The sequence below is a fragment of the Gekko japonicus genome, unplaced genomic scaffold (assembly GCF_001447785.1).
Source record: "Gekko japonicus isolate JY-2015 unplaced genomic scaffold, Gekko_japonicus_V1.1 scaffold1729, whole genome shotgun sequence".
Taxonomy (NCBI): Eukaryota; Metazoa; Chordata; class Lepidosauria; order Squamata; family Gekkonidae; genus Gekko; species Gekko japonicus.
In genome coordinates, this window is record NW_015170938.1 from 48,763 (window position 1) to 66,794 (window position 18,032).

Below are 18,032 nucleotides of genomic sequence, written 5' to 3' on the forward strand. Positions count from 1 at the left end.
TTGTCGGAAGGTGCGGAATGTGTCCTCTTGGATTTTGAGGAAGATGTTATCACCATTGAGTTTGGCTGAGGGTGCGAGAATAGGAATTCGGCATCTGCCTCTTGGACCCTATACATATGGTCCAGTCGTCTCGTAGACACAGGGGCTGACGAGGGTTTTAGCCATGGTGCCTTTGCTGCTTGCAGAAGGACTGAAGACATGGGCAATGCCAAGGTGGAAGAGGTATCAAGCTGGACTATATCGTAAACAGCATCAGATGCCTGCGGATGTTGCTGGACAACAGAGAGGCCTAAAGAGTGGGCCATTCTTTTAACTAAATCTGTATACGATGTAAGGTTGTCGGATGGGGATATGGGTAAGTCCTCAGCGACATCCTGGTTGGGAGATTTATGGTCAGGAGAGGTATGAGCCTCAGATGCTTCCGTCTCCGAGTCTTCTTCCATGGAGTCAGAGGAGTCTTGGTGTTGTATTTGGACCGAAGTGTCCTCTTGACCAGCTATAGGTTTTTGTGGAACGACAAGGTTTGGAGTGACCTGAGGGTTGGGAAGACGACTTGATTCCAGACTATGGTGGGAAGGATTATCTGTAGGACGACGAGACAGAGATGCCGAAGGTCTGGACTTGTGGGGCGACCTTGATCTGTGAACAGAGCAGGACGAATAGCGATCCCAATCAGAATAGCCCGCCAGAGTCAACCATGGCATGGATGGTGTATAAGCCCCATACAGGTACCTCACCTGTCGTTGATCCCACGATATTGGTGGTGGAGGGAGCAGGAAGACTCGGGGGCATCGACTTCTGGACCGTGGACATCTGGGAGACAAAGCAATAGTTTGTCTGTGAGAACCGTTCCTGTAGTCTTGGTCGTCGATATCGACAGATTGAACATTGAGACGCGGAGGATGACGTTGCATACTGCGAGAAGCGTGTCGGTACCGACGTGTTTCGACATCGGAAGCCTCCAATATCATTGATGCTGACGAATGCACCCATTTGGTGACTTAGGAGCTCGACCGTGTCGATGTCGGAGTACGGACGCTCCACTTGTTGGATGGGGGAATCCAGTAGTTGGATGGTCGGTATCAGCGGAGAGAGTTGGGCCTCCGATATCAATACTGCCATTGGAGCAGGAGGCACTATAGGGGCATCACCCAGTGCAGGCACCGCTTCCTTCCCCTTCTTTGCCGCCTTAAGGGGCTTGGAGGCGCCCTTTTTTGCGGACTTGTGATCTTTACTCGCCTTGGTCTTCTTTTTGATTGGTGTGGACGCAGAAGATTGCGACTTCACTGACGGGAGCTTCGGTGTTGGGCGGTTGGAATCGGAGGCAGGTGTCGATGCTGGCGCTGTTGATGTTGATGGTCTCTCTTCCATCGCAGAGGTAGGAGTAAGTGCCAATTCCAGCAGTGCTACTTTAAGTCGCGCAGCTCAATTTTTTCGCGTTTGATTGGAAAAACAAGCCAATAATGACAGGACTCTGGCTGGTGAGACTCTCCGAGGCAAAAAATGCAGAGGGTATGACGATCTGGAGGAGCAAGTTTGCTGCCGCAACCCTTGCACCTATTGAAGAAACCCCACTTTTTCTCCATAAAAGAAAACGAAGAAGAGGGAATGTTTGAGGGGGGGTAGCCCGAAGGCCTGAGGTAATCGGCAGAGTCTCCCTCAACGGAAAGTAAAGATTTTTTTTTGAAGAACAAACAACAAAAAAGCGAAAGGAAAAATAATAGACGGAAGTAATTCCTAAGAGCTGAGGCGAATAGCCGAAAGCAACTGATATAACCGACGAAAAATAGGTCTATTCAATGCGGCGGTAAGAAAGGAACTGGTGGGGTGTCCGCGCCCACCCCTCTGGGCATGTGCGGTGGGGTTCCTGTGCATGCCCGAGGGACTGGGCGCAAAAATCCGTTAAAAGAGCTTGCTACAGCACCGATCGATTTAGCGCGTGCGCACTGAATCCCATGGGTGTGACGCACAGAGACCACGTTGAAGATTTATATTACTGTGCTGCTGGGCTAGTTTGGATATCATATTGGATCAGAAGTCCCAATGAAAACTTTATAAAATTAGAATCTTCAAATCTTGATGGGCTACATAGCTATCTGTGGATTTAAAAATCTATATCAAAAAACAAAACCGAAGATAAAAGTCATATAATCAGAGATAGCTTATTTAAAATTTGGGAAATGCTATAAAAGAGAATCAGCCCTACAATTCCACCAATAATGTCATCAATAGATGCTTATTAAAGGAGAAACAATGATTTTATAATTTATGGCGATATGATAAACTCACAAGGTGGCATCAAGACATGGTAAGAGATTAAAGTAAAGGAGATACAATGGTGGATATACTTTCAAATTGCCTCCAGATTAAAAAATGATATCTGTACTAAGAGAGGAGTTATTAATGAACTGACTGATTTTGAAAAGATTGTCTCACAACCTAAAGATGAATTTACAAGTTATTGCTTCAATATGATTCTGAAGAAGAACAGGTCAAACCCTGCATGACTAAATGAATGCAAAATTTCAGCGAGGAAATACAGTTTTAATGCTGGGAAAACCTATGGACTAAAGGTACTAGCTTTACTGCTAGCCAAGCATTAAGAGAAAACTGTTACCAGATGTTTTACCAATAGTAAGTCACCCCAAAAGATATTGAAAAGATGGACAAGAATTACAAAGGGGCTTGCTGGAAATGTAAAGAAGTAGATGGCACTTTTTATCTTATGTGGTGAACTTGCATATGCATACCCAGCGGTTCGAAAGCAACATAATTGCAAGTAGATAAATGGGTACCCATCCTTAGAAACCAAATTCCTGATGAAACCAGAGACTGTGTTACTGAGAATCCTACCAGGTAATATAGACAGAACCTCACAAGACCTACTTAGATATATGTTGACAGCTGCCAGAGTAATATTTCCAATGAAATGGAAGGCAGAAGACTGTCCTACGCTAGAGATCTGGAAAGAAAAACCAGCTGAGTATGCAACACTGGCAAAACTAACTAATTATATAAACAAAAGACCATTGAAAGAATTTCAGCAGAAATGGTAAGCTTATTACCCATATTATGGGAATAGTTGGTGTGGTTTTTTTTAGTTTTGGAATTACCTACCATTTTAAAGGTGATGAAGATATTGATTATAGTTTTAATATTATACATTTGTATTCCACTAGTATTTGAATATTTAGTAAGATTAAAATTTAGATTTAGACAAATGATTAAGACAATATTCAGGTTTTAACAATGATTTAATTTTAGTGTAGAAGTTTGTTCAGTTGTTAAAGATAGAAGAAGAGGAAGAGGAGGAGGAGGAGGAGGAGGAGGAGGAAGAGGAGGAGATTGGATTTATACCCTGCCCTTCACTCAGAGTCTCAGAGCAGCTTACAAACTCCTTTCCCTTCTCCTTCCCACAACAGATATCCTGTGAGGTAGGTGGGGCTGAGAGAGCTCTTTCAAGAACTGCCCTTTCAAGGACAGCTCTTGTCAGAAGTATAACTTGCCCAAGGTCATCCAGCAGTTGCAAGTGGAGGAGTGGGTCTCTCAGATTAGACTCCGCACACCTAACCACTACACCAAACTGGCTCTCTTTTATTGTTAATATATTATCACTAACACTAGGAAAGTTCTTGTTTATTCTTTTAAAGAAAGAATCTATCCCAAAATATTGTAATATTGATGTTTTATTGTCTGCTTCTATATTTGAAATATGTAATACATCTGATAATACATCTGATTTTACTTGTTGTATGTAACAACTCATATTTGATAAACTTGATGAATCTATGTTTGCCCCTACCCCTTCTTCCCTTTTATATTCCACTTTTTTGAGAAAATTTTTAAAAAAGGTTTAAATACCTTTCCTTCACTGGGGAGCTGCAACACAGAGGCAACAGGAGCCCAAGAGGGAAGGGGGGGGTAAAGTTAAAATACCTTCCCTTCACTCGCCAAGTCGCACTGTGGCTTGGTGAGTGAAATTCTCCATTATACCCTATGGGGACGGTCCCCATACTGGTATTCAGGTATATTCAGGTGTACGGATTTTTTTTGGGTTCAACAGACCCAAATCCAAAAGAACCCCCCTACTTAGAACTCATCACGATCAAGTACTTGCCACCTTTCCCCATTTTCTGCTGCTGTGCATGTACTCATAGTTGAGACTGAGGGCAAAACCAGACATGAAGAAAGATCTGCAATCAGATCTCTAGCATGTTAGGGTTTTTTCTGTAAACAGCAGCCATGGGAGGCCTGGATTCATGTCAACCTAATGCCATTTCTCCAAACATCCCTTTCTAGCTAGTCCTAGCTCCAAACATCCAGCTGGTCTGACCTAGGATTTATGGTCTCACTTGTTATGGATGGGGTTGCACTCCTCTTGAAGGAACAGGTCTGTAGTCTGCAGGTGCTCTACGACTCAGGCATACTGCTGGATAAGCAAGTGGCAGCTGTGGCCAAGAGTGCCTTTTACCAGCTTCAACTGGTGCCACCAGCAGCCTTCCCTGGACAGAAAAGATCTGGCTGCTGTGGTGCCTGCCCTGGTTATATCTAGATTAGATTACTGCAATGTGCTCTATGTGAGGCTGCTCTTGAAAACAGTGTTTGGAAACTTTGGTATAGAATGCTGCAGCCAGGATGTTGACTGGAGTGGGTCTCAGGGACTATATCTTGGCCCACCTACACTGGCTTCTAATTTGTTTCTGGGCATAATTCAAGGTGGTCTTGACCTTCAAAGTCCTATATGGTTTGGGACCAACATACCTAGAGAACTGCCTAATCTCTCATGAACCTGCTCACCCTTTATGGTCATCTTCAGAGGCACTGCTTCGGATGCACCTGCCTTCTGAGATCAGGTGGGTGGGAACCCAGAAGAAGGCCTTCTCAGTCATGGCACCAAAGCTCTGGAACTCTCTCTCCAGGAAGATTTGTCTGTCCCCTTCTGTTGTTGTTTTCTGCCAGCAGGTGAGGACTTTTTGCTTTGTTTGGCATTTCCTCAATGATCCCTCCTTTCTAACCAATGTTTTTATTTTGTATGTATTTTAATTTTTTTTAAGTTGTTTAAATCACGTATGTTTGGAAGGAGGGTTTATTTTTAATGGATTTATAATGTATTTCATTATATATGTTTTAAGTTGTTAGCCACCTTGTAAGGGCAGAAAGGTGCAATAATTTTTTTTGTAAATAAATAAAAATATGTTAAGAACCAAATAAGAGAGTGGCAAGTTGCCATAGCACCCATATCCCTAAGAGCCAATGTGGAATCACTGTGCAGCACATGTCTAAAGGGGAGCTGGAAAAAGACAGGAAAACTCCTATGTGTAGAAGTTCCATCATCCAATGCATATGCCACTGTATTTGCAGCAGTGATGAAAGCAACGTGGAGAATTCTTGTTGTAAGGAAGAAATCCTAGATGAGCCATGAAACAAAATTAAGCATTAATGTCCTAAACTGGTATTTATTTGTCACCTCTCCAGAGATCTGCTTGTGGTGGTTCACCACATTAAAACATGATAAAATCACATAACACAACATAAGAATTACTAATAGTAAAACAAATGATAAAAATAAGCAGTATAACCACATAAAAACAACACTTAGCAGTATAAAACGATAGCCATAGAACAGTCATGAGATTAGAAGCAGACCATGAAAACAGCTAAAAAAGATGGAACTCCTCAATCAAAGCCTGAATAAGAACAGCAAGGTAGGCACCAGACAAATGTCTGGTGGACATTTCTAGTTATATTTTGTTTTCCACAACAAACCCTTTGATGTATTAACAGCCAACTAAATATTGTGCTTTCATTAAATACACATAGTAATAAGAAACATGAATGGATTTCAGGCTGGCATTTTGAACACTATGTAGCAAGACAACAAGAAAGAAGTTTAGGCAACATCAAATACTATTTCATTTTATCTTCTTGTGTAAATCGAATTATTGCTCATTTAAGTAATTTGTAGGTAACAAAAATATATTTATAATAAAGGAAAATTACATACCCAGTAAAACAAGCAGCCATAAGTATACATATCTGAAGATGGAGATGGTGGTTGTCCATTTTTTATTTCAGGAGAAGTTAAGCTCAAACCATTCACTAGTACATAATTCACTGAAGCACGCTGATCCTAAAATAAAATGCCACAGTTTAGAATACAACAATTTGAATGTTCTGAAACCTTTCCTAATGACGGACTTCTGCTAGCCCAGACAGGATATCAGAAAGTCAAACTATCTCATTGAGTGGCAGGCAATGTTTAATGCAGAGTGGTATTATGGGGGCTGAACACACATCTTTTCCTAGCTTGCTCTCTGACCATTAACAGACCACTAATATTTTAATGGGAGCTGCGGTGGCTCAAGTGGTTAAGACACTGAACTGCAGGCTGTGGAAGGTCGGTAGTTCAGCAGTTCGAGACCCGAGTTGCCGCATGAAAGAGTGAGTGCCCGTCTCTAGTTCCAGCTCCTGCCAACCTAGCAGTTCGAAAGAAAGAAACTGCAAGTAGATAAATAGGTACCACTTCAGTGGGAAGGTAACAGTGTTCCGTGTGCCTTGGTGTTTAGTCATGCCGGCCACATGACCACGGAAACGTCTTTGGACAGCGCTGGCTCTTCGGCTTTGAAACGGAGATGAGCACCGCGGAATTAACAATGGTGGCAGAATTAACAATGGTTCCTTTGTCATAGGCAGATCACTATCTCCTTGTGTTTAAACTTACAGGGATTACCGAGCCTCTGAAGCATTGGGGAACGTTCTATTGATCCGCCCCTAGAGCCAGACGGATCCAAAAGGCTTTCTGATGGCTCTAGTTGATATGGTTGGTGGTGCTGTCAATGCCCTGGCTGACCTTTGGAATGAGGAAACAACCCAAGCAGATGCACTCTCTGAAGTAGTACAGCCCAGGCAGCCCTTTGGTTTTTTGTTCAGTCGCACAGTCGAGTCCGACTCTTCGCGACCCCATGGACCAGATCCCGCCAGGCCCTCCTGTCTTCCACCGTCCTCTGAAGTTGGCTCAATTTCATGTTTGTTGCATCGATGACACTGTCTAAACATCTCATCCTTTGCCGTCCCCGTCTTCTTTGACCTTCAATCTTTCCCAGCATCAGGGTCTTCTCCAGTGAGTGCTCCCTTCTCATTTGGTGGCCAAAGTCTTTGAGCTTCAGTTTCATTATCTGGCCTTCCAGGGAACAGTCAGGGTTGATTTCTTTTAGGATTGACTGATTTGATCTTCCTGCAGTCCAAGGGACTCTCAAGAGTCTTCTCCAGCACCATAGATCAAAAGAATCTATTCTTCGGCGCTCGGCCTTCTTTATAGTCCAACTCTCGCAGCCATACGTGACTACTGGGAATACCATTGCTTTGACCATGCGGACTTTTGTCTTTACAAAGGGGCTACATGTTGATGAAACAACAAGGGAGACTACTAGAGTGAAACTGGAGGAAGACTTGGGACAAATCTGATAAGACATGGACAAAACCTCATTTTAAAGTGTACTCTATGGCAGTGAGGGAGGCAAAGAAAAACAGGTTGCTTACCTGTAACTGATGATCTTTGAGTGGTCATCTGTGCCTTCACACCTATGGGGAAAAGGGCGCCTGCGCCTGACCCATTGGTAACTTTAACAAGCCTAAAGCCTCTTTTACCACGCTCCACCCCTAAGGCACATGTGGGGCCCCACTGCGTATGCCCACAGGGACGGAGCCCAGGTCTCCCGCCAGTTCCTTCTGACTGCTGAAAAACTCCCGCTAATCCGAGAAGGTTGACAGCAGAGGGGAAGACCAACTATCCCACCAGAGCCCCATGATGAGCTTGGACGTCCAGAACATAATGGCGAATGAACGTGTTTGGTGTCACCCATGTTGCTGCTCTGCAAATATCTTGTAGAGGGACTCCCCTCAGAAAGGCAGTAGAGGTTGCCACAGCCCTGGTGGAATGCGCTCTAACAGCTTTTGGCAAGGGCTGCTTCTCAAGGAGTTAACACCATATGATTGTCTCCACAATCCACTTTGAAAGTCTCTGAGCTGAAACCTTATGGCCCTGTTGATGCTGGCCATAGGTAATGAAGAGGTGATGATCCTTTCGAAACTGCTGCATCCGTTATAGGTAGAATAAGAGAGCCCGTTAACATCTAAGGAATGGAGGAGCTTCTCCTGTTCATCCTCAGGGTCGGGGGAAAAATCTGGGAATGAGATGTCGGACTGAAGGTGGAACTCCGACACTATCTTCAGTAGGAACTGAATGTCTGGGCTCAAGGTGACGCCACCGGTGGAGAAACACAGGTAAGGTGGATCATGCCTAAGTGTGACCAGTTTTCCCACTCTGCCAGCCGATGTAATTGCTACCAGAAATGCCGACTTCCAGGTGAGGAGGCAGAGGGAGATTCCAGGCTGGGGCAGGCAACTTACATGGAGGATGCATATGCAGCAGACCCCCTAAGAAACGCTTGGTGTGGGGATGGTTGAATACTGAGTACCCATCTACAGGATAGTGGTAAGTCGTAATGGTGGCCAGGTAAACCCATATTGACAAGTGACTCTGTCCCTTGTCAGCCAGCGACCGTAACAAACCGAAAATCACTGAGAGACTTCGTGTCTGCCAAGAAAAAGTGGCACAGTAGCTACAGGAGTTCGTGCAATGGGGTTCTCCAAGACAGAGTAAGCACAGCGAGTGCCCGTCTTTGGAGGCAAGCTGGCTCCCACACTTAGTGCAGCATTTAAAGAAGCTCCAATGTTCTGACATAGGCCGAGAGGGGGCCCAACTTCGGAAGGGGAGGGAGCAGGGAGGGCAGGGGGAGGGTTGGAAAGTTCTTTCTCCTTTTCTCAATTTCTTGGAGAATAAGAGGCAAGAGAAAAAGCTAGTCTCACAATTTTTCGAAGAAGTTCACCGACGAGGCCAAAGAGCAACCGGTCAGCGTGGCGGTCAGAAGAGAACTGGCCGGAGATCCGGGCTCCGCCCCTGTGGGCATGCACAGTTACCGATGGGTCAGGCACAGGAACCCTTTTCCCCACAGGTGTGATGCACAGAAACTACGACGAAGATACAACACTTCACCACCACCACTGCATCTGCACAGTGTAGGCCAGTAGAGCTGTTTCAGGTAGTTTGAGGCCTGCTGGGCTCTGGCCTGCAGAAGGTGGTGGACACCTCAGTGACCCATTGTGAACATCGATGATCAGCACTCTGCAGAAAAAAATCTCTTGCATCCATTCCAACTTGGACTCTACATAAGCAGTGACAGGGTCAGATGGTGCCGGGGAATCAATCTGTCCAATTGTTCAGGATAGTTTTCAGTTTATTCAATCTGATTTGCGGACAAGATCTTTGGAAGCTTGATGGCTACCACCTGCGTGTATGACCCTTACCCTTCTTGGTTCCTTAAATCTTTGGGGGGGGGGGAGGCTGGCTGGGTTTGAGAGGTAGTTAACGCTTCCTTAGGAGACAGGGTAGTCACCCCAGTCTTGAAACAGGCTGTGGTGCGTCCACTTCTAAAGAAGCCTACCCTCATCTTAGGAGATCTCAGAAACTATGGATCAGTCTCAAATGTCCCATTCCATCTTGTCCCTTAGGCTCTTTAACATCTACATGAAACTGCAGGGAGAGGTCATCTGGAAATTTTGACTGGATTAACACCAATATGTGGATGATACTCAGCTCTACCTTACACTTTCTGCTGATCCCAGGGAGCAGTTAAAAACCCTGAATTAGAGGGGATGTGGGCTTATAAACTGAAACTTGACAAGACAGAAGTGCAACTGGTGGGCGGAAGGTCTCACCTGTGATTTAAAGTATCACCCTTTATGAATGGGGTTGCACTTGCCCTGACCTGGATAGTCCAGGTAAACCCGATTTTGTCAGATCTTGGAAGTCAAGCAGGGTCAAATCTGGTTAGTACTTGGATGAGAGACCTCCTTGGAATATCAGCGGTCAGGAGGCGAGGGCAGGCTTTATTCAGCCACCTTCTCTAAATATCCACCAGGCCCCCAGTAGGGGTCAGTAACCAGAGGTCACCATGACTTCCAGGTGCACACACTGTCAGTCATCAGAGGTTGCCATGACTTTCAGGTGCACACATACTCACACGTGCACACACACATATGAAAAATCATTTTTTAAAAAATATACCCCCCTCCCCAAAAATGGGAGGAACAGGTCTGTAGATAGGGGGTGCTCTAGGACCCAGGCTGGATAAGTAGGTGGCAGCTACAGCCAAGAGTACCTTTACCAGCATTGACTGATTAGCGAGCTGTGACTTCCCTGGACAGAAAAGACCTGGCTGCTGTGGTGCATGCCCTGGTTACATCTATTTCAGATTACTGCAATACGCTTTATGTGGGGCAGCCCTAAAAAGTGTTCAGAAACTTCAATTGGTACAGAATACTACAGCCAGGATGCTGCCTGGAGTGGGTTATAGGAACTATATCTTGGCCCACCAACACTGGCTTCCAATTTGTTTCTGGGCATAATTCAAGATGCTGGTCTTGACCTATGAAGCCTTATATGGTTTGGGACCATATAAGAAGAATTGCCTAATCCCTTATGAACCTGCTCACCCATTATGGTTCATCTTCAGAGGCCCTGCTTTGAGTGCCGCCACCTTCTGAGATTAGGTGGGTAACAACCCAGGAGAGGGCCCTCTCAGTCATGGCACCAAAGCTCTGGGACTATCTCCCCAGGGAGATTCATCTGACCCCTTCTGTTGCCATCTTCCACCAGTGGGTACAGACTTTTTTGTTTTATTTGGCATTCCCTCAATGATCCCTCCTTCCTAACCAATTTTTAATTGCTATTTTATGTTTTCTATGTATTTTAACTGTTTGTTTTAACAATGTATGTTTGAGGGGACATTAATGCTTTTAAAATGTGATTTTATTATGTATGTTTTAAATTCTTAGCCACCTTCGTGGCCCTTCTAAGGGCAGAAAAGTAGGATTTTGTAAATGAAATGATTTTTCTTTTCAAGAAATTCTGGGCCATGAACATGTGGAGCGGCTTTATACAGTCAGACCACTGGACCACCTAGTTCAGTATTTTAGATTACATTTTACAGTGCCTTTCAAGGGTCTCAGGCAGAGAGAATTCTTTTCCAGCACCTACTACCTGATATCCCTTAAAACAAGGTGCTAGGGACTGGATTTGCAAGTTTCTGTATGCAGAGCAAGTGCTCTGACATGGAAGTAGTAGTCTGCTTATTTATACTCAGCAGTTGGTTTCTTTACCACTAATTTGGTGAAGTCGAAGTCTCCAACAATTCCTCGTTCTCGGTTTACAGCAAATACGTTATTTTCATGCAGAGAGCCATGCACTACGTTTGCTGTATGTAACGTATGCAGACCTCTGGCTACTCCTTTCATTACTTTCAAGATCTCCTAATGATTAACAAAAAAGCAGAGGGATTAATGCAATCGTTAGATAATCCAGAATATTACCATAAACCTTTTGGCAATATTCATACACATGTCCATACAGAGCCTTAAACAGCTGATAAAAAAATCAAAAATCAAGAGATACATCCCATTTATGAAACTTCCTTACTATCTACATTTACCAACATCACATTAACCAGATGGCTTTATGTTTTGCAACTCAGGAATAATCTTCAGATCAAGACAAATGCCTCTTCTACTGAAGTTTTAAGAAACACCAGATTCCAAATGTTTCAAAGCATATGAGAAACATGCAGCTTAATCTCCAACAAGGAACAGCAGCAAAGTAGAAACATCTCCATCCTGTTGATGGAAGGAAAAAGGAAGGAAACTCATGCCCTCACCACTATACCACAACGTATTGATACGGAATCCGGGGCAAGTGATGCTCTGTATTCTTGGTGTTTTGGGGGGGTGTCAACAGTGGGAGGGCTTCTAGTGTCCTGGCCCCACTGCTGGACCTCCTGATGGCACCTGGTATTTTTGGCCACTGTGTGACAGAGTGTTGGACTGGATGGGCCATTGGCCTGATCCAACATTGGCTTCTCTTATGTTCTTATGAGTGCCTGAAAATAGCCCAAGCTTGTATTTCCTGCTTCTCCCACCATGCAAGCTACCGAAGGAGTGCAGCAATTTTGCTGGATCTTATGACAGGATATTTCCCAACCAGCTCAGTATGACAAAAATAGGATAAGCAAATGGGAAATAAGATGGTGCTGAATTTCCTAGAAGAGTCTTCCACAACTGTTTGTTCACTGCAATCCAAAGACTCGCAAGAATGGCTTCCACACTGATATTCCAGATTATTTGTGTCTCCAATAACAGATTAGGATTCAAGGTTTTTCCTTGAAATTCTGAAATATTTCAGACACATTACTCCCTACGGTGGGACTCTTTCAGTTTGAGGGGCTAGAGTGGCTGTTTTTCAAGGAAATAACACTAGAATTGCAGGGAACCTAGTCCTGCCTGCCCACCAAAGATCCTCCAGGTTTCAAGTGGATTGGCTCAAGGGGTCCAATTCTAATGGGCCCCTGAACAACGTCCTCCCCAGCCATCGTACTTGTCTCCATTGTTTCCTATTTGCACAAAATTCAATGCTTTCTTTAGGACAAAGAAGCCAGCAGCAGAACACAAAAGAGCAACCATGGGCCAAAAAGCACACAAAGGCAAGCAGAACCAACAATGCCAACACAGTCAAGGTCAAATCAGAGAATCCAAACCAAACAAATTGGAGCAAGGGACACTGTTGCAAGCCCAACAGAACCAATGTCAAACCACAGAAGCCAAGCAGATCCCAGGGCTAATGTGGCAAGCCCAACAGAACCAATGGCAAATCACAGAATCAAACTTGGACCCCTTCCCCCAAAGCAAAAAACTTCAAAAATGGAAAACATTTCAGATACTGGGAACATGCAAAGCAGTTAAGAATCCTCAACATGCCAAGAGAATCCAATAAAACAGCTCAAGCCTTTTAAATGCTTTAAAAAAACAGAAAAGAATCCAAAGGCTTCCCCCACCACTACAAGCCTCCCCACCCAAGGCAGAAACAAAAGATGCAGAAAAACTTGAAATAATATTTTTATTATTATTATTGTCTATGTTCCCTTTTGTGCATTCTAACTGTAATAGCCTTTGGCCCCACACAATAAATGTTACCTACCATGACATAATATTTTTTATAATATTTTAAAACCAAGTCCACTGTGGGCAACCCAATCCTGAAGATGTCCAAGCACATAACAAGAAGGTGTTCCTGGCAGGCAGCAGCATGAAGAAGAATTCCAGAGCACAGCAGCAACAGCAAGCACCACCAGGACTCAACAAAAAATATAGTCTTGAAATGGAGCCAAGCTGCAGGGCAAGCCTGCTTTTTATCCTCTTTGCCCATGCTCAGAGAGCCTGGAGGACTGAGAGAGAATTGTTATGACTAATGCTCCCTCTAAGCTGTGGAGTCTTGTGAGCAAAAATTCTACTTTGTGAGCTACTGGCACTAAAGTTGTGAGTGAGCGATTTGGCTACTGCATAAATTAGTTTGCTCTGGAACCATTCTTCTTGAGCTAAGACAAAAATCTGTGAGCTGGAGGCTAAAAAACTGTGAGCTAGCTCACACTAGCTCAGCTTAGAGGGAACACTGGTTATGACTGGGCAGCCAGTTCTAGCATTCCCTTCAAATCAATGTCTGATCCTATTGCCTGAGAAGCTGCCTCCCTCCCCACTCCCTGCCCAGGAAACTTGTTAAATGGTGGGGGGAAAGGCCTAAAAGTCATGAAATGCTGGTCCCATGTATTCCTGAATATTTCTGGAAACTGCTTAAACAGATAAAGACTGCAGATTCCAGAAATAATCTAGTTCATTCCAACTATCAAATATTATATAAAAATTTCACCAGTATCGAAATCAATTTTTTAAGTCTGTACAAATCAATTCATCAAAGGATCTAGTTTTTAGATTGGGGCTGCACATTCACAGAAAGCCCATAAAAACACTTCAGTACCTTATATTTAAGGCTTACAAATAATAATGTTCAATTTTTAAATCCTAATCATGACTAACTGTTCCATTCAGATATCTAGCTATGATGTATACATATTATGTCCTATTCTGAACAACTCCTAGACTCCCTACTTGCACAGTTAAGTAAACAGACACTGAGTGAATGAACATATGAATGTGAGGCTACCAAGTGGGTGGGGGGAAACACACAACTGACTTTTCAAGTAAAGATACTATATATTACTTACACCTGGAGTTAAAGGAACACTAGTCTGCAGTGCACCCAGACTTGCTCCAGCATAATACGGGACCATCACATAAGCCAATGGATCACTCTTCACAATAAAAAAATGGAAGAGGGGGAAGAGAGAAAATTGATCAGAGGTTAAAATACTGCAGAGTTTCTACAATCAGCTTTGAGAGTTAGCCACTGTAGTTGGTTGCAGCAAACACAGGTGTCTTGTAGTACCTTAAACACTAGCAGCTTCTCATGGTTTAAACTTCCATGGACTGGAGCCAACTTCATCAGATGGTGCTCAGACCATGAATGTTTATGCCACTGTACGTCTATATTATCCTTCAACAGTGCATATAATCAATGTATTAACATTTATATATGTATTACATTTATTATTGTATTTATAATATACATGCAACAATTTTATAACTTGCCTTGCATAAAAACAGGAACATCAGTTGCATTAAACCAGATTCCTCCTTTAATTCCCTCCAGGCTTTGTGATATTCCGCTGCTGTTTTTATCACTCCTGTTTCTGTATTCGTATCCACAACATAACCCTGAGAAAAGAAATAATTTAGTTATGAATTAGAAGGCTGAATTATATTCCACAAAGATTTAAAGCAGATGTCTTAGGAACACTATGTCAAGTAACCTGTTACCATATTCTAAGACTTGCATCCATATTGATGGCCCAGATGCCCCACTGCTCACATAGCAATCTGGAGGTAAATGTGTTGCAATTTCCTTCTAGGATTTATTGTGTCCTATCATCAGTATTAAAATGTTGAGTGCTCCTAACAACCCTAAGCAGGGAGGAGCGAAAGCTGCCAGCTTTGTTGGTCTGCACAGAACAGCTAGATTTGAATCCAGTAGCACCTTAGAGATTAAAAAAAAAAAGCGCTAAGGAAGGGAGCACTGACTCTCAAAAGCTTATACTCCCCAAATCTTGCTGACCTCTAAGGTGCTGCTGGACTCAAATCTAACTGCCAGCTTCAGCTTCCTCTGGGCCAGAAAGCACTGATGACTTACTAAGTCTTTGTAAAATCTGCTTCATTTGCAAATATGCAAACCTAAGCAGAGGCACTCATATGCTACCCTGTAAATTCTCTTGGGGGAAAAGATGCATTGCCAAATGTTTCAACTTCAACCAACTCACAGTTCTGTCTCTCTAAAACTGTTGTTTCTTTCTAACCAACCAATTCCCACCCCCCCAAAGTCTTGCCCTCTCTCTTCGGCTGGGGGAGGCGGAGGGGGGGGGAGTGAGAAAGTGTGTATTTTCAAAGTTCTTGTGTCCTTCGAAACTACAGGGATAGATTTAAAACATTAGTCGTAAAAGATTTAAAACATTACTCTTAAAAAAAAAAGGAGACTTTTAAGACAAATATTTCATGGATGACAGCTCACTTCTTTACACACCACCACCTAGCATTAGTCCTCATTCACAAAATATTGTGGGCTATTGGCCTAACACAGGAGTAGCAGGTAGCTGCAGTGCCACTATATTCATTATACTGCATACAGTGGTGAGACTGGGAATGCCCAAGAGCCGCTAAGGGGAGAAATGGAAGGGATCCTAGACTTACCCAGAAATATGAACTATAATCCAGGCAAGTTCATGGGTATTCCTGGATCTAAAACAATGCTGAGACTATATCCCCATCCCAATCAGCAGCCTCTATGCTGCATAAAAATCCTCTTTGTAACATCTGGGGTGATCCCAAATCCCTAAATACAAAATACTCTCCAAAAAGTGGACTTAGTCTGATTTCTTCAAACTGAGAGTCAGACTAGACAGGACAGAGATCGCAGGTCTGCACCAGTCATTTAAAGACAAATTACAGCAGCTTGGAAGCCCAAAAAAGAGCATGGGTATCCATCTTTTGCCTCCACTTTTCTTTAAAATGCTACATAAGTACAGGGAGTCTGGTTTCAATTTGTAAAACTATGCAGGGGTGAAAGGGTTAAAATCTACTTTACCACCACCCCTCGTGTCTCCACTTCAAAACAGAGGTCTATACATAAGCTTAAAGAGCCACAGGGAAGATCTGGCCTTGATAGTGAAAACAGACTAGATTGCTGGGAGCTCCACAATTAAAAATATATCCAGACACTCAGCTGTCCAGGTATCTCACCATCCAATGCTGGTTTGTAGGAATCCGAACTGTTCTTTTCAGCTCAATACCTAGAGGTTGCCAACAATCTTGGAGGAAAAAAGCCCTGTCCCTTTAACAGAGGCTTAATATGTGCAAATGAGCAGCTGAAACAGTTTCACAGCATGGAGCTGAACAACATCTGCTGGTAAGTTAACATCTCATTAAGCTTCTATTAAAGGGACTATTTGTTCTCCAGTGAGTTGGCAACCCTAGCAATACCAGAATTTGCAGCTTAAAAGTTTAATACTAATATCTGAGAATGTGAAAGTTTTAGAAAAGCAAGTTGGGGAAGTGGCTAGAAACATCTATTATCTATATACTGTGTGTACCAATTGGTCCAAATGGATCCTGCTGACCTTGCTATGCTGATCCATGCCACTGTAATCTCAAGGCTACATTACAGTAATGCACTATACATATAATGGAAGTGCCCCTGAAAACTGTTCAGAAACTTCAGTAGGAACCAAATGCTGCCACTAGATTACTGACCAGTATGTTCACAGATATAACACCTGTGCTTCTGCAGTGTCACTAGTAACCCATTTGTTTCCAGACACATTTCTAGGTGCTGGTTGTTACCTTTAAAGCCCTTCATGGCCTGGAACCTACATATTTAAAGGCCCGCCTTTCCTCGTATGATCCCATGCACCAACTAAGGTCCATCAGGCACCTCACTTCTAATGTGCCCTCCAATCAGGTCTGTTCAGCTACAGCCCTTAGCCACTCGTTTTTAGAGACTGCACCAACACTTTAGAACAGCCTGCCACATATAGTATGGAAACGCCTACTCTCTTCGCCTTCTGTAAAACGTGTAAGGTGAAATTTTCTCAATGTACCTTTAGCCAATGAATGGAGTGACAGCACTGGAGCTTCAATGTGATGTATTTCAATTCTCGAGTTTAATTATGTTTTTATTTGTGTATGTTTATATTTTGTAAGCTACCGTGGGCACTGTGAAAAAGTGGAACAGAAATATTTTAAACTAGGAGTAAGGCTCGTTGTGGGAAGAAATATAACGAGCTTTAGAAGGAAGCTCCAGGTGAGTGGCCCGACTGTGGCTGGTGGGGCAGCAGAGGGAAGGGGAAAATAAAGGGAGGCAAGCCATGTCTCAAGTCATTTTGCTGCCCCAAGTGGGTAGTATGGGAGGACAGCCTCATGGTAACAGGTATGGTTCCCTCCACCCCTGACTTATGTTGATTTGGGGTTATGCAGTGGCAGCTAAGGTAGAAAAGCACCTCCTCCTATGCCATGTCTTCTGGGTTCCAAGGGTCTGGAAAGCGGTTCCATAGCCAGTTACAGGGTTGCCAACTCTGGGTTGGGAAATACCTGTAGATTTGAGGGGTAGAGCCTGGGGAGGGCAGGGTTTGGGGTGCAGAGGGACCTCAGCAGGGTATAATGCCATTGCCCAAAGCAGCCATTTTCTCCAGGAGAACTGATCTTGGAGCTCTCCAGGTGCTGCCTGCAGGATGGCAATATTAAGGGGAGGGCCAGACCTGTAGATTTGAGGGGTGGAGCCTGGAGAGGGCAGGGTGTGGGGTGCGAAGGGACTTCAGCAGGGTATAATGCCATAGAGTCTACTGCCCAAAGCAGCCATTGTAGTAGCTGAGAAATTTTCGGTAGGGGAAATGATGTGCTGTGACTGGAGAACACTGTGATTTCTGGGAGATCTCCAGGCCCCACAGGGAGATTAGCAACTCCAGTGACTGTTTAAGGGAAGA

The 18,032-nt window shown here is 43.7% G+C and overlaps 1 protein-coding gene across 1 annotated transcript in view; it reads right to left on the reverse strand.

Moving 5' to 3' along the window:
* The window catches only part of STK31 (serine/threonine kinase 31), a 65,911-nt gene that overhangs the window by 7,467 nt on the left and 40,412 nt on the right, over nucleotides 1-18,032 (reverse strand). The window contains exons 19-22 of the mRNA XM_015418859.1: nucleotides 14,593-14,718; nucleotides 14,169-14,255; nucleotides 11,221-11,370; nucleotides 6,005-6,130 (exon numbers count right to left, since the gene is read on the reverse strand). Of these exons, the coding sequence (XP_015274345.1) occupies nucleotides 6,005-6,130; nucleotides 11,221-11,370; nucleotides 14,169-14,255; nucleotides 14,593-14,718 (489 nt within the window). The remainder of the gene's footprint in view (nucleotides 1-6,004; nucleotides 6,131-11,220; nucleotides 11,371-14,168; nucleotides 14,256-14,592; nucleotides 14,719-18,032) is intronic.